A 14,789-nucleotide genomic window follows, 5' to 3' on the forward strand; every position below is an offset into this window, starting at 1 on the left:
TAAAAACTCGCTGTTAACTAAAGACAGCAAATTTTGACTTTTACCATTGTTTACTTTCGATCTTCAAACGAAAACTTGTTTAAGTATTGTTTGATTTTGTGTGCTTTTACACTTACAATATAGTTGCCTAAATATATATGTACTCATATATATATACATACTATATAATTAGCCATTGTTTTGACCAAAAGTTTGTCCCTTGTTGGAATTGGAGTTTTCGTTAAATATGTTGGTTGTTTGCTTTCACTTAGGTTTTCCTTTTTTTGTTTTTTTTTTGTTTTGGTAGTTCCGCACTTAATTCTACTAAAAAGCTAGCCCTTTAATAATTCTGGACTTTTTGAGTTGGATTGATCTTTACTTGTTATGGCTAATTATTACACTCTCTTTAATGCTTGTCGTATTGTTGTTAATTTGTCATTTTTTGTTTATTTAATTTTTTAGTTTTTAAGCTTTTGTTGGTGGTCTTCGTTCACAGTACAGAGAATTCAGAGTTGTTGTTGTAACGTGTTGTATGTGTCTTGTGTGTTTGTGTTTGAATCAGCAACTTGTTTCATGTTTTGATATACTAAAAAACCTTTGGTTGTCTGCACTTTGTCTGCACGTTTTTTAAACTTTGTTTTTGTTTTTTGTTTCTTCTTGTGTAAAAATATAATTAATCCTATTACAAAAGTTCATCGCAAATGTGTGTTGTTGTTTCAGCTGTTGTTGTTGTTGTTATATTTGACTTTCGTTTGTTCCCTTTAGTTTGTTTCGCTACGCTTTTTATTATAAATTTTGTTTGTTATTTTGAGAATTCTCATTCACATTTGTTGCGTCTGCTTGTGCATAAACATTCGATTCCCTTTTGTTTTTTCTAATCCCTACGATTTTGGCGTGTGGGTGTTGATTGTGTATTTGTGTGTGTGTGGCCTAAAAGCTAATATATTGGCTTTCCTTTAACTTAAATATATAAAAACATCATTTTGAAATTATCCTCTAATGATTTCGACTTGGCTTTCGTACATATTTTCTTCATGTTTTGCTTATTCGAATTATTTTCGAAATTTCAGTGCTCATTGTTGTTGATGTTGGTGTTGCTGTTGTATTGTTGTTCTTTTGATGTTGTGTGGTTTTGGTTTTGCTTCATCCTTTTAACTGCTTAGGCAAAGTACATGACCTTCTTCGTGTCGGCATGAACCGTTATGGCGCGTGCCATGGCCCCGGGCGTACGATCTTCGGATGAGCCGCTTTGATGTGATCCTTCGCCGGAATCGTGCTCCTTTTCAACCAGGTGGTATCTGTGAGAAAAAGGTGTTTGATAAATCTAGCATTATTTGATTAGCATAAGTCATAATTACCTGGCTCGGAAGGCAACCAGATGGGCGTAGTAGGCTGGCGCGGGGATGCTCACAGACCGCGTGCACCGGACATAGGTGTGGCACAGCTGATAGGTAAGGCATTGCAGCTCATCGGAATCAAAGTGGTTGTCGTCCCAGAGCACATGGTAGTGAGAAGGACGACTGGTGCCCTGGATGCCCTGATGGCTGCACAAGTAGAAATCAAACTCTGTGGGATGGGTGATGCCAACGTCGACGGTGGTGCCCGCTGGTATATTGCCCGATTTGCCGCTCTGCTCGCGTTTCTCGGCGCAGAAGAGTCGCGTGTGATGGCGCTTCTGGACGACAATGAATGTAATGCCTGGCCTGTATTCCGGCTCCAATTTGATGCACGCCTCGCGTATAGCGGTCAGCTCGTGCTGCAGCACGTGTGGGAACTGGCCCTCGGAGACGCCGTCGCGGTAGAGTATGATACGATGCGGCTTATAGCCGCCAGTGGATTTGTAGAACATGATCAACAATTCCCGCACCATGCTGCTCAGCTCCTGTATGATCTCCTGGCGGTGCTGTTGCACACGCACCGTGGCCGCATAGCGCGAGGGATGCGCATCCATTGAGCCAACCACAGCGGCTATCGATGGTTTCTTGTTGTCGCCTGCGGGGGGATGGGTGACATCGGCCCCCAGGAAAATGACGGGCTCATTGAAGACCTTGGGCCGTATGGATGGCACCAGAATCGAGTTAATGCCGCCCAGCTTAACATTGATCTTGAGGCACAGATTCGAGAGCGTCTGTGGCGAGGTCTTGTTCACGTTCTTGGCCTGGACACACTGCGTGGCCATGCCAAGGACCGTGTCGCCCACACGTTTGACCTCGGCGTAGACTGGTGTCTTGCCCGGCAGGACAACAACTACCAGTTGCAGTCCAGGGAAAGTGATCTTCAAATAACGGAACATGGGCTCCACTTGATCCGGCCCCGTGGCATACTTGCAGAAGCAGGGCTGTCCAATGATGGGCATGCCAGCATCATTGGAGATCTTTTGCAGTTGCAGCGTAAAGTTCCGCAAGGCATCCTCGCGGACTGTGCGCTGTGGTGCGAAGCAGGCAATCGCCCAAATTCTGATCTCGACACCCGTGAAGAACTGCTTGCCACGCATGTCCCAAACGCCTTGATTTGGAGATGCCAGGCTCACCTTATTCTGTGGCGGCAATAGCTGTTGTCCGGTGATCCCCGACGACATACGTCCCCCATATTGAAGCTTTGGTGGTGGCAAAACCCGGCCACGCACCTCCATCATGGAATTGGAGATGGTTAGCCCAAACTCCTGCACATAGGGATCATTGTTGAAGTCCGCACGCTTCACCAGAGTGTTAATCTCACGCTCACGATCAGGCGCCGAGCGTGCAGTCGCTTTGATCATGGTCGACGTCTGCATGTCTGTCAGCTTTTTGATGCAACGTTGTCCAGCCACAATGTTGCACACCTCAAGTGGTAGATAGGTGTGCTTGTGCTCCTGACCCACCTGCAGGCAGGGCAAATGCGGGTAGCGCAGCTTCATGCGATACTTATCCAAAAAGTACTTGGCCACAGTGCACTCGACGGTTTGTCCATTCTCCAGTTGCAGTGGGAAGCTACGAAAGGAGAGGCAATTAGATTCCGCTTAAAAACGATTTCCTCAAAATCAATCAGAAAATCAAGAAGGTAGGCGAAGGTAAAAAAATATCTCATTTAAGACAGTTCTGTCCAAAAATCTACAGATTTATCAAGAATCAGAAAAGATTACGGCGCTTATAAGGGTATACGTTGCTAGCCGTAAAGAAAGCTTTGTTCAAGAATATTTTGGCACTAATCCCGACTAACGTAGAAAATCTATCAAGCTTTCTAATTGATTTTAAATTTCAGCACCCGTTGAGAATAGATAAAATTTTCCCTTAGTGTAGCTCTTCTTAAATCTAACAACACTAATGCTTACATTTCATTTTTGTTTTTAGTTCTGCTGGGGATTTAAAGTAGAAAGCAATCCTTAGCAGGATAGACTAATATCCTGCTAAGGATTGCTTTCTACTTTTCGTAGTTTTTAAATTGGATTTCTTTTGCTAAGGATTACACTCCACTGCCTTATCTACGGCTTACAATCCACTTTCGCCAAGCAGTCTTTTGTGAAGGATTACACTTTCTGCAGGCCCAACTTACGATTGCATTTGAGCTGGTCGACGGGTCACATTGCAGACGCGATATTTCCGACGCATTTGACCACAGTGCGTGATTTCAATTTTAAGTCCTTTAATTTCCTTTGTGAACTTAACGCGCTGCGAATCGGTGAGCGGTTTGCGCTGTTCGTTAATGTCGCGAATGTCCAAAACCTCGCACATAAAATCGATGACAGGTTGAGCCTTGTAGAAAGCAGTAGCCGAAACTGAAACACAAGGATTCGAATTAGTTAAGCAATTTTAATTTAGACTAGCTGGTCTCTCCACTCACCATCAATGTTGAGCATCATTTTCCACTGAGATGGCCGCACGCTCTGATGGAAACCAAACCAGACTTCGCGACCACCACCCAAGGGATGATAGTAGCCGTCCGGTGAACTAAAGAAACTGCGTCCAACTGGAGTATACGCCATGCTAGGCAAATGTCGCATGACCACATCAAGCGCTAAGATAGCATCATAGGGAATTTGGCGGGTGCGCCCCTCCAGAGCCTCCTCCAGATTGAAGAGCGACACTTGCGCCTGCCACTTAATCGTCACACGAAAGATGCGGTCCTTGCCCTCGCCGGGCAGCGTTACCTCCAGCTCCAGTCGTTCATTGCCAATGGGCAGGGGATCCCGTGTATACAAATTGTTACGTCCATCAAAAACTGGCTTCAACACCCCAAAGATCTTGCTGTAGGCCTGCACCATAGTCTCGATGATCTCGCGATTCACCTTGCGCGGGCACTTGTCCGGCTGTATATTGATGTCATAGTGATGCACGAAGCCGCGTGGCATTGTCACCTGAAAGTGATTCGCACGCAGCACTATCGGCCTGCCCTCCCTTCCCAGATTTGGTCGTCGCGGGCACGTGAAGACGGGCATATCTGGCTGCGTTGTGGGCGATGCCGCTGCCGCAGCAATCGCCGCCGAAACGCCCGTGGTCCCCAATGCAGACGCCACTTGAGCAGCAGCCGCAGCCGCGGCACCACCAACCGTGGCACCCCCTGCAGCAACATTCTGAGCACTCGGACTGGTCACAGCGGTGGGATTTACCGAAGAACCGGGCGCTGGCGGTGCTGTAAGAAGTTTAGAGTTAGTCGATTCAAAGGGAAATCTCTGCTCAAGAGAAAGAAAGAGCAAATAGATAAAAAAGAAATAAAATAAAAAACGCAAGTAATTAACCACTACGCGACGCTCTAGCAACTAGGCAATTAATTGTACTAAGTAGAAGCTAAAAAACATTTCTATTCGGTAAACCGAATTTTTAATACTCTTGCAGAAAGTTTCTATTAATACTAGTTTATGAAGAATCATCGCTGTAGGATCTATACAACATTTTTTGATGAGTGTTCATTTATATAATATATTTAAATAGTTGTTTGAGCACAGCCCCTAATGCTTCCCTGTTAATTAATGTAAGATTAAGACGTGGATTTTGATTTTTACAAACACAATAACAGAGATATGACTTATGAGGAATATATATATGATATATTAGGAATATATATAAACATTCCTCTAATATACTTGCACTTATAAAAACTCTTAATAAAATACCAGGATATTTGGCTTTGGATTATATATTATAGAAACATAAATCATGGATATGTTTAAGAGAGTTATATAAACATTTTGAAAGTAAAATATTTGTGAAACATTACTGACGGTATTTATATATTTATTCTGGTTGAGATATCTTTCTGGTAGCTTCACGTTGAGATTGGAAATATTCAATCCATCTTATATGTTATTTATATCTCTATATAAATATTAATCAATGTTTATGCCAAATATGGCAACAGATACGCAGAATACTTAAACATTTTTACCTTTATACATTTTATATTTCTAAAACTTCTGAAAGGGTACTCAAAGAACTTTACGAGTAACACTCGCATGCAGTTAGTTGCACTACACGAGTAAAACAAAAAAAAAACATAAAATTTATGCAACGTTCGATATAACGGTAAACGCGCTGTATACAATTTATATTTTGTGTCGAGGTTTTGTTTTCGTTTTTAGTACATTTGTGCTTTTAGTTTTGCATTCAACAAATGTAAAAATTAGAAACAAACATTACATGAAACGGAAAAATGTTAGTAAAAATTTTGCACATTACTATGAAAATTAGTGTGTAGACTTTCTCTTGGAAGGGTTAGTAAGGTGTAGACTTTTTGTTAATTGGAATTTAGTAAGTTTTTTTTTCAAACAGCAAACTTAATAAACATAAACAAGTTTTTGGTTTTCAATTTTTGATTTATGTTTTTAGTAGTTTAGTAATTTGGTTTTGTTGGAGAAAAATTTACATGTGAGCGTGTCGAAGCTAGTCTGCGCCTGAGAGGGGCTCTGAGGCCGCGTGGGCGAGGAGGTGGTCCACTGTGACTCTATAAAAAGAAAATTTAATCAAAATCAAAATTGTCAAAAATCAAACAAAAACGAAATCAATTGAACAAAAATAAAATATAAATATTAAAATAGAACATAAAAGACAAAAATAAAAATTATAACAAATGGCCAATCATGTTTGATTAATTACATGAATATAATGAGAAATGAAGACCAAACAAATAGAAGGCGATAAAGAAAAATATTGAATATTATATAGAGTGCGATTAATATTTTTAGTTACAACTTTCTCCCAGCTTCATTATCCACATATCATTTCTAATTAATAATCAATTGTAAATCAGCCACATGTTTCTTTATTCGTATGTGTGTGTGGGAATTTATATGTGTAAGATCAGCAATCAAATATGACTAAATATTTTTGATCATGATTCATTTAACTTTTTCATTAGCTCCTGCCACACTGTACTATCAACGAGACAGATATAAAAGTCTACCATCACTATTCTACGTATTTGTCCCTCTCAAATCTAATACGCAAAATGCAAAACAGAATTGCGCCGTATTAAAACTCCTCTCTGAAGGGGTAATCGAACGTGCGAACGGGCGAGCGAACTAACGGAAGAAAGGATGAACAAATACTTCACTTGAACCCCAACGGAATAACTCTCAACTATTGCGTTGCGGTCGTTGACCCAATTTGCGCACATGTTTGACACAAACGCCTGGCTGTTCCTGTATCTCTAGCCCTCTCTATCGCTCTCTCCTCAATTTATGCGGCAAAGTCTACAGAAGTCTACAATCGTTACTGTGCTCTTCCTCCTTATGCTGTTAGCTTAATGCAGTCGCTTATTGGAACTTTGAGCGCCATTGCATTTCATAGTTACTCAACAACTGTCTCAAGTGCCTCGCCCTCGGCCATTTTACGCATTCATTCATTCTCAAATTTGATTATGCTTTGGAGAGTTGTATTTGCAAAGACAGGCAACCACAAATGTATGTGTGTGTTTGCAAAAGTAGAACAATAAAGTGGGGGAAGGGGTACGACTGTGTATAACATGTGGCAGATTTGTACGGTTTTTTTTTTTTGCAATTGCAATTGCAATATTTGCCACTTACGTTGTCCAACTGGATACATTTTGCACTAGTATTTGTTTAAGAAATATAAGAATGTATACAAAGGTTTTCTGTTTATTTGTTTTTGCTTTTTCGTGTATGTGTTTTAAATATAATTGATTGTTCTTGTAGTTGGGTTTTCTTTTGTTGCTTTTCGTTCCTACTAAATATTATTTTTTTTTTGTTTCGTTTTTATTTCAGCCTTTTGCTTATCACACTTTAAAGTAGTTTTATTCGTTTGGTTGATTTTCGCATTTAAATTTGTTGTTGTAAAAATTTCAATTTTCACACAGGACACACGCTATGTTGTTGTTGTCGAGTCCTCTTTCAGTTAATTATTATTACTATTAATATTTATACTTTAAATATTATTCTTATTGTTGTTTATTGTAAGTATTGGAAAAGAACACAAATGTAGGCACAGCTTTCGTTTTATGTATATGTCTGTATGTATATGTATACATACAAATACATATTCATATGTATGTACATATGTATTTCTAATGCTCTTATATTTTGGTTTTTACAACTAAGAACAATTATTCTTTATGTTTCTTTATCTCGATTTGGCTGTATGAGTGCGCGTGTGGGTGTTTTTTTTTTTTTTTTTTTTGTGTAGGTGTGTGCTGGGTGCTCCGCTGGACAAACGACGACGACGGAGGTGCTTCTACAGCAATAAAATGCTTTTGTATGCGTTTTAGATTGGGCAGCAGAAAATGTGTGTGCACACGTATATATATAGATTTGTTTTATTTTTTCGAGACGTCGTTTTTGTGCACCCGAACACGTATGCGCTGCCAGAAACTATGCACAAACGCTAGCCAGACTATTGTATTGGAATTTTTAACAATTTTTGTTAGCTTTTCACGTCGCGCATTATGCAAAATATGCAATTTTCATCAGTTTTTCACACTTGGACGTCCCGCAGCAAACACAAAATTTTTAACTCGCGACGTGTGTGAGTGAGACGCATACTGTGCACGCTAACCATACTTAAATGAGGGCAAAGCACTTTGGCTGGGGGTTGGTGTTGTGTGTGAGTGCGATGACAGCATGTTGCTGACGCTCGAGCGTGTGAGCATGACGCATTTTTTGCAGCTTAAACAAACTGTCAATATTATTTTTAGAAATTTATCATTATTATTAAGATGCAATAGCTTTAGCGTGGCAAATTATTACAAATTACATGTTTGAACAAGTCGCATTTTAACTCAAATTGGCACTGTTATACTCAAAATGGCAACAGCAGTGCTGACAAAGTTCGGTTTAAGTGTTGAAAAATGCTAACTTTACTGTGTGGTCACACTCGACCGAGTCTGTACATTTGGCAACTCTGGCTATTGGCAGCGCCGTGTGTGTTGTTACAAAATCAATTGCGCTTGTTTTCATCTTTGCTGATTGAATTGCATTGAAATGTCAATACCATTTAGCGGCACGTTGCGCCGCTCGGGCGGCATTGTGTCAGCCATAGGCAAGCAGCTAAAAAGCGTTAATCTAAAAGGCGTCAAACGCATTACAGTGCAGTTCGATCCTTTTGCCGAAAATGTAAAAGCCACACGGTAAGCGAGAAGGAAAGAAACAGTGAGTGACTGGGAGGAAAAGATGGAGGGTTGATAGGGTTGGAAAAGCGCTTTCCCAGCACCCACAATTTATCGATTATGAAACATGCGCATTGCATCGCATATGGTAAAAGATTTTCACGAAACAAAAGTGCGTTCTTGACAATTGTAATAAAGAAAAATATTTAACCAATAAAATAGACAAAGTGCACCAAATCAGGATACATGAAATTGAACGAAACAAAATATAAATGTGACCACTATGTGGCGCACCTGACCGTTCTGCCACTTACCATAAACCTTGCCAATAATGCCCACCGCTGTGTTCAGTTGCAATGAGGTGCCCAGATCTGGGGGAAACGGTAGCGTATGGAGCTGGGCTGGTCCGCCAGCCAGCTCCCGCTCCGTTGACATCTTAGTCGGTGTCGGCGTCAGCTTGAGGCGTTCTTCCCTCTATTCCCACTGACAGATACAGCTTGAAGGAATAAGATTATACCAAATTAGTGAAGAAATTGCCTTGCGGTTTAAAATAAACATATTTATATTCAAATTACATAAAGACAGCTGAAAATATATTCTAGTTAATCCCATTTAATTTGTATTAAACAACAAATTCATATGAGAAATTAATCTATAAATAGACAAGCGCTGACTTAAGAAAGTAGTGGAAAGTGACTGGAAAAATCAATTAAATGTCCAAATAGAAAAAATAATGATAATATATGTTCAAATGTCATAATAATGGGATTATATTTGCTTATAAGTAGAATAAGGGATAGACAAGACAATTAATACCAAATACTGATAAATAAATGCATTTAGTAAATGGTGTGTTTGACTAAAAAGAAAGAGTATAGCGGCTTGTTTCCTTCTTTTCAGCTTTCATGTACATAATTTAAATGTAATTTAATATTCCCTTACTTTACAGAGAATTTCTCTTCCTGCTTTCCACGCCCAAAGTTTCGCAGTCGAACCCGAAGTGTATTGTTAAGCCGGATATAGTCTGCGATCGTTCACCAGCTGTCATTAAATTTTCGCTCATTGACTCGGCGCAAGGTAAGATCTCTAAACTAATTGATCAATAAATTTTCACTTGAGCTCTTTTTCATTTATTTATAGAACAAGCCAAAGTGAAGGAGATTCGTTTCAATAGCGACAATCTAAATACCCTGGAATTGCTGCAGCTTCTGAATAAGCACGTCTCCACATTAGCACCGCCAGAGGAGATTGTCAAGAAGGTTCTGACCAAGGCAGAGAAACAGAAGCTGGGCAGCGGCGCCGGTGGAAAGAAGGCCATTAAAAAGAAATAAATTCTATCTGTGACCAAAGACACCTCAGAGACCCTAGATCTCCAGCCACATCATGGCGCGGAAGCACAAGGGCACGCTGGCTGTCATTGAGCAGATCTATCAGGACATACCCGCTTTCACCGATATCTTCACTGAGGAGAGCTTCTACACGTTCGCCTTTTGTTTCGTTTGTGCCACAATTTTGGTGGCATTTATTTTATCTCGTTTTATCACCATCAAGCCCGTTGATTTCTGATTTGTGAGCCAACATTAAAAATATTTAAGCTTTAATATGTAAAACACTCCACTCCATTGTCTTTGCTTCGTACGACTGACCCTAAAAAAGGGCATGGGTATGGGTATGGGCATTGGGGCGCTGGGGCGCTGGAGCCTGGCAACCAGTCGGAGATTCGACTTCAGAGCCTGTTGCCTGTTGGTAACACAAACCAGTTTTGAGCAACAGCATCTCATGCACTTGAAAAGGGTATACGCCACCTCGAAAGGCAAAATGTAACGCCTTGACTAAAACACGTCTGGAACATAAATATTTAAGAAACGCATATTTAAAAGAGCCTTCATTTCCCTTTATCTCATAAGCTTACTAAAGTGGTTCTAGGCATTTCAATATTTTATCTTATATAAACTAATCTAGATTGTAGCAATATAATATGCTATATCGATCTAGGCAGGAGCTATATATATATATATCATCAGATGTCCCTACTTACTTATTGGAATCTTTTATTATTATCAGTAAGGAATTTAAATATTCCCACTTGTTAATAACAGGTATTCAATTTAACCAGCAATTCATTCATAATCAAATTATTTACTTGTTTTGCGTGTCGTACGATATTAGATATTACGGAGTCAACTAAAATTCTTAGGAATTTCATATGTTTAATATGAAGTACATACGCTGTTATCTCAGCCTGTATACCTCAATTTTTGTTGATATATTCATAGGCTTATCGATAGCTGATGACATAGTAAATAATAATAGTCAATCTTGACTGTCAAATTATTTCAGAATTTTTAAAGGTCTACCAGGTTTTGAATAAATTAAATAAGGTTAATAAAATATTATTTATGACATTCATAATAATTTCAAATTTGATTGTTTTATATTATTAATTATAAGTGTTAACCACACATATTAAAGACATTTTATATATGACGACTTTAAATATATTTGAAAGAGAAAAAATGACGCAAATGGTTTTACAAATGAAATTTCTCGACAATTTCATCTAAGTTCAAATAAGATATGCTTTTATCAAATGTAAGAGTATTTAATAGTCGGCATAGTGTGTATAACTTTTTCTTTCTCTCTGTCTCTCTCTGTTAGCAGCTCTCGCTCTTCTAAACCGGAAAATCATCTGCTTTGGTTGCAGTCAGCCGAAAATAAAAAAGTTGAGACAGTCGCTGCCGAAGGAGTTGAAGGGAAACAGGAGAGTGGGCTGAGAAATCGAGGGAGACAGAAAGAGACACAGGGCACAGCCTTATATAATTGCGCTTCGCAGGAATGGAAGCTGATGAAGAAGAGGAGGGGAAAGAAGCTGCTAAATATAATTGAACAAAGTGCCACACATAATTGCAAACTCATATAATTGGACCTGGGTGAAGGAGGTCAACCAGAATTAACCAGAAAACTGGCCACAGTGGCATAAGTATAGCCCTTTTTTAGTCAATAAACAGAAATCCCTTAAAGAGGAGAGCATACATACATAGATATGCTTTTTATTTGCATGTTGTGGCAGTATTTTAGGGTTAAACAGGTGTTTGCCTTGCAATAAATAGACCAAAGGCAAAGAAGAAGACGCAACGAGCGAAGAAAAACACACAAAATTTCACTTTCATTTCGCCGTTTGCAGTTTCTTTTTGCCACACAAACACAAGTTCAGAGAGTACTCAGAGGGAGAGGGAGATAGATAATAGTGTGAGTGGCAAATGAAAATTTCCAGCGCCCCCTTCAAAAAATAAAATAAAAATGCACTACTCGCTCACGTATGCAAAAGCTAAAGCTTCGAGTTGAACTTTTAAAATGGCGGGTGAATCGTGTCTGTGCATATGTGTGTGTATGAACAATGCATATCGATTGGAATTGCTGCAGATAAAAACAACAAACTGTTGAGATGCAGCCTGCATAATTTGGAGAAAGCTGTTACAACACACACTTCTGTAACGGCCCAAGATACATATGTGTACGTGTGTGTGCTTTTTAGTGTTAGTGTTTTATATATATACATGCATACACACACTTTCATGTATATAGAGAGTGTCGTCATTCAAGTTCAATGTCAGAAAAAGCTTTAGATTTCGTCTTCAAATTGATTTGCCGAAATTGTTGTGCGTGGGTTTTCGCCATGACGGCCATATTGGAAATTGTCTCGCGTCTGAATATCCCAATTGCACCACCCCCTCAATTTCATTAAATTAGTGTAGGACGCCGCCTGTTTGCATAACCCAGACTTGTGGTTGGGGCTGCTGTTGGTAATTGGCAGTGAAAGTGCTCATAGAACGCAGTGGCAACTCTCTACATTTACAGTTAAATTCTATAGATACTTATACTGCCGTACTTTTGGTTTTGTATGTCCTTCAATCAAATTTATTGGAATATACAAAACATGAACACTTACTTACACACACTCACACACACACATGCATTGCTGCACTTGTACATGGCCGTGCGGCAGCAGTAAAAACGAAGAAAATCGTTCGTGTGACCTTTCTACCAAAATATAAACACAAACTGGCTCTCTCGACACAGCTGGTGGTCTCGCTCGCACATAGATTTCGCTCTAGCCCAACGGCCATAGCATATGCTCAGGCGCCATCACAGTATAATACACACACTCAAATGGAGACAATACATATATGTATATATATTTATATATATAAAAGTTCCTTGAGCAACTTTTAGCTAAAATGGCGCGCGAGCTGCAGTCGCGTGGGCGTGCAGAAATTACTGCAGCTGTTCTGGAGCATGCAGGCAAGCACGAGTCTCTTGACGTTGCGACCCATACACGCCCACATACACACACACTATAAGCTCACCTTATCGCTAAATTGCAGCTGATGCGGCGCTTTATGGATTTGCCTATCAGCGACAAGTCGTTCGCTGTTCTTCAATTTGTTGTTTTATCTTCGTTGCTGATTTTTTTCGATCCGCTGCTGCTTCTGATTTTGTTAATAATCTTGTTTCAAAATTGTTACACATTAAAAGTTAGTTGATTGCCTGGCTTGAGATCTTCACAAATTTCCGTTGATTTTTGTTGGGTTCTTTCTGTTTGTTTTATATTTATTTTATATAATTTATTACAGTTACTTTAATTGTTATTGCTGAATGGTTGGTTAAATTTGTGACGTGATTATTTTCGAGCTTATTGCTGAAAATTGTTGCCATTGCCGCAACGCAATTTCTTTTGCTGCTGTTTTTGTTGTTGGTGTTGCCAGATCGTTACCGGGATAAAGTAACTTTTGCTCTCTCTTTCTCTGTCCCTCTCTCAGTCGTTTACGCACACATTTTCACATCAGCAACAAACTTGCGAAATTATTTTTTGTATTTATTTTTTTGTTCTTGATTGTTTATTTGTCTTAACAACAGTTTTTTGCAGCCGCTGACGTTTGTTCATATATTTCTCTGCAAGCTTTTATGTGCAAGTGTGTATGTGCGAGCGAGTCAGAGATTTTGACGTTGACGACGTTCGCTCGCTTCTTACCAATACCAGTGCAACTGGCTCACCGCTCTGCCGCTGCTGCTAATTGTTGTTATTTCTTTTCTTATTTGTAGTTGATTGTTGTTGTTGTTGTATTTGTCATTGCGGCAACGCGCTAACTTTTATGCCATAGAGTCGAGGAAAAAGCTTTTCTCAACAATGCGGCGCGCAGTCATGCATTGAAAAAAAATATAAAACAAACCTACACACACACTTACATATCAACACATAGGTGAGTGTGGCAACAGCAGCAGCAGCTTGCTGCAAATGAAAGCAGCAACAAAAACAACAACTTACGACGCAAAATAGCAACAGAATTTTCGTGTTTTAATTATTTAATAAATGTAACCGCTATACAGCACTTTTTACACATACAATTACAGTGTTAAACCGAGTGCGTTTGTTGTGCTTTTATATTTTTTGCCGAGATCAAAATACGAAATCAAAATCAAGCGATTTAGCGAACGCGCGGTTTGCCCGTTTGAAGTTGAATAAATACAAATATCTGCGCCAAGTATTCGCAAACCATGCACACACACTCTTTTCGTTGTGTTTGTGTGTATCTGTGTGCGCTTGCCGAGAGAGCGGCGGCGCGTGAGTGCAGCGAAGGAGAGAGCACAAGAGAGCGCCACTCTAGCACAGTGGGTGCCATTTGTATGCGTATGTGCGCCAAAAAATCATAACACAAACACAAGTCAAGGGCAACTTCGGAGTAACGGTTCTTTCTAGCAACAGACTGGCAGCACTTGTCGCTTTAAGGCGCATACAGTAACTACTCGACGTAACGCACAGCTAACTAATAATTAATAATTGAGGGGAACTTGAAACTGTAGAATATTGCAACATTTATATGCTGGTATACATAACTGTAGCCCACTGCTTGTTCTTGAACATCAAAAGTATTGCAATTTCTGAATGTTTGTCAGCTCGCTGCAGCTGCGATTCTTCAATTAAGCCACATTGTACCCTGTGCTGACAAACCTGATACCTCAGCTGTTTTATCAAAAATATTCATTGTACTACGAAAACAGCTTTTTATCGAATAGAGATTTCTTCCACAAATAGATAAAGTTATTTATCAATAATTCATCTCTATTTAACGAAGTTTTCTTAGGGTTTTGTTCGCTCGTAGGACTATAGAATGTACCAATTCTAGCTAATGGGCATGTCGCCAAGATTTATTTGTTCGTACTTACAGCTTACTTATGAAAGTCGTCGTTGGTTTAAGCGAATCTTTACTGTAGTCAGA

General features: G+C 39.5%; 3 protein-coding genes across 11 annotated transcripts; 2 read left to right on the plus strand and 1 right to left on the minus strand.

Annotated features, from left to right (window-relative positions):
- Positions 1-175: 175 nt before the first annotated feature.
- AGO1 (protein argonaute-1) lies at positions 176-14,658 on the minus strand. Of its 9 annotated transcripts, none has more exons than XM_089470885.1 (8): positions 13,916-14,658; positions 12,879-13,107; positions 8,826-9,007; positions 5,818-5,895; positions 3,799-4,587; positions 3,511-3,733; positions 1,338-2,948; positions 176-1,277 (listed from the first exon to the last, which is right to left on the minus strand). In XM_089470885.1, the coding sequence occupies exons 3-8, from the start codon at positions 8,944-8,946 to the stop codon at positions 1,139-1,141; spliced, it is 2,961 nt and encodes a 986-aa protein (XP_089327011.1). In that variant the 5' UTR covers positions 8,947-9,007; positions 12,879-13,107; positions 13,916-14,658; the 3' UTR covers positions 176-1,138. The 9 variants fall into 9 exon arrangements, with proteins under 9 accessions (XP_089327011.1, XP_089327010.1, XP_089327008.1 ...); XM_089470884.1 differs by having other exon boundaries at positions 12,879-13,163; XM_089470882.1 differs by having other exon boundaries at positions 12,879-13,163; positions 13,838-14,658.
- mRpL53 (mitochondrial ribosomal protein L53) lies at positions 8,282-9,842 on the plus strand. The gene is made up of 3 exons (XM_018009467.2): positions 8,282-8,532; positions 9,461-9,588; positions 9,652-9,842. Exons 1-3 carry the CDS (start codon positions 8,387-8,389, stop codon positions 9,840-9,842), a joined length of 465 nt encoding a protein of 154 aa, XP_017864956.1. The 5' UTR covers positions 8,282-8,386.
- Positions 9,895-10,128, plus strand: LOC108615162 (uncharacterized). The gene has a single exon (XM_018009470.2). The coding sequence runs from the start codon at positions 9,895-9,897 to the stop codon at positions 10,075-10,077; it is 183 nt and encodes a 60-aa protein (XP_017864959.1). The 3' UTR covers positions 10,078-10,128.
- Positions 14,659-14,789: the final 131 nt, after the last annotated feature.

The sequence above is a fragment of the Drosophila arizonae genome, chromosome 5 (genome assembly GCF_054131065.1).
Source record: "Drosophila arizonae isolate 15081-1271.41 chromosome 5, UAZ_ARI_1.0, whole genome shotgun sequence".
Classification (NCBI taxonomy): Eukaryota; Metazoa; Arthropoda; class Insecta; order Diptera; family Drosophilidae; genus Drosophila; species Drosophila arizonae.

Bases quoted from the DNA above. Each gene is read 5' to 3' on its own strand.
- mRpL53 (XM_018009467.2), top strand. From the start codon at position 8,387: ATGTCAATACCATTTAGCGGCACGTTGCGCCGCTCGGGCGGCATTGTG. The intron at 8,533-9,460 runs GTAAGCGAGAAG...CTTACTTTACAG, and splicing joins GAAAATGTAAAAGCCACACG to AGAATTTCTCTTCCTGCTTT. The intron at 9,589-9,651 runs GTAAGATCTCTA...ATTTATTTATAG, and splicing joins GCTCATTGACTCGGCGCAAG to AACAAGCCAAAGTGAAGGAG.
- AGO1 (XM_089470885.1), bottom strand. From the start codon at position 8,946: ATGTCAACGGAGCGGGAGCTGGCTGGCGGACCAGCCCAGCTCCATACG. The intron at 4,588-5,817 runs GTAAATTTTTCT...AACTTCTTACAG, and splicing joins TAGCTTCGACACGCTCACAT to CACCGCCAGCGCCCGGTTCT. The intron at 2,949-3,510 runs GTAAGTTGGGCC...CTCCTTTCGTAG, and splicing joins CGACCAGCTCAAATGCAATC to CTTCCCACTGCAACTGGAGA.
- LOC108615162 (XM_018009470.2), top strand. From the start codon at position 9,895: ATGGCGCGGAAGCACAAGGGCACGCTGGCTGTCATTGAGCAGATCTAT.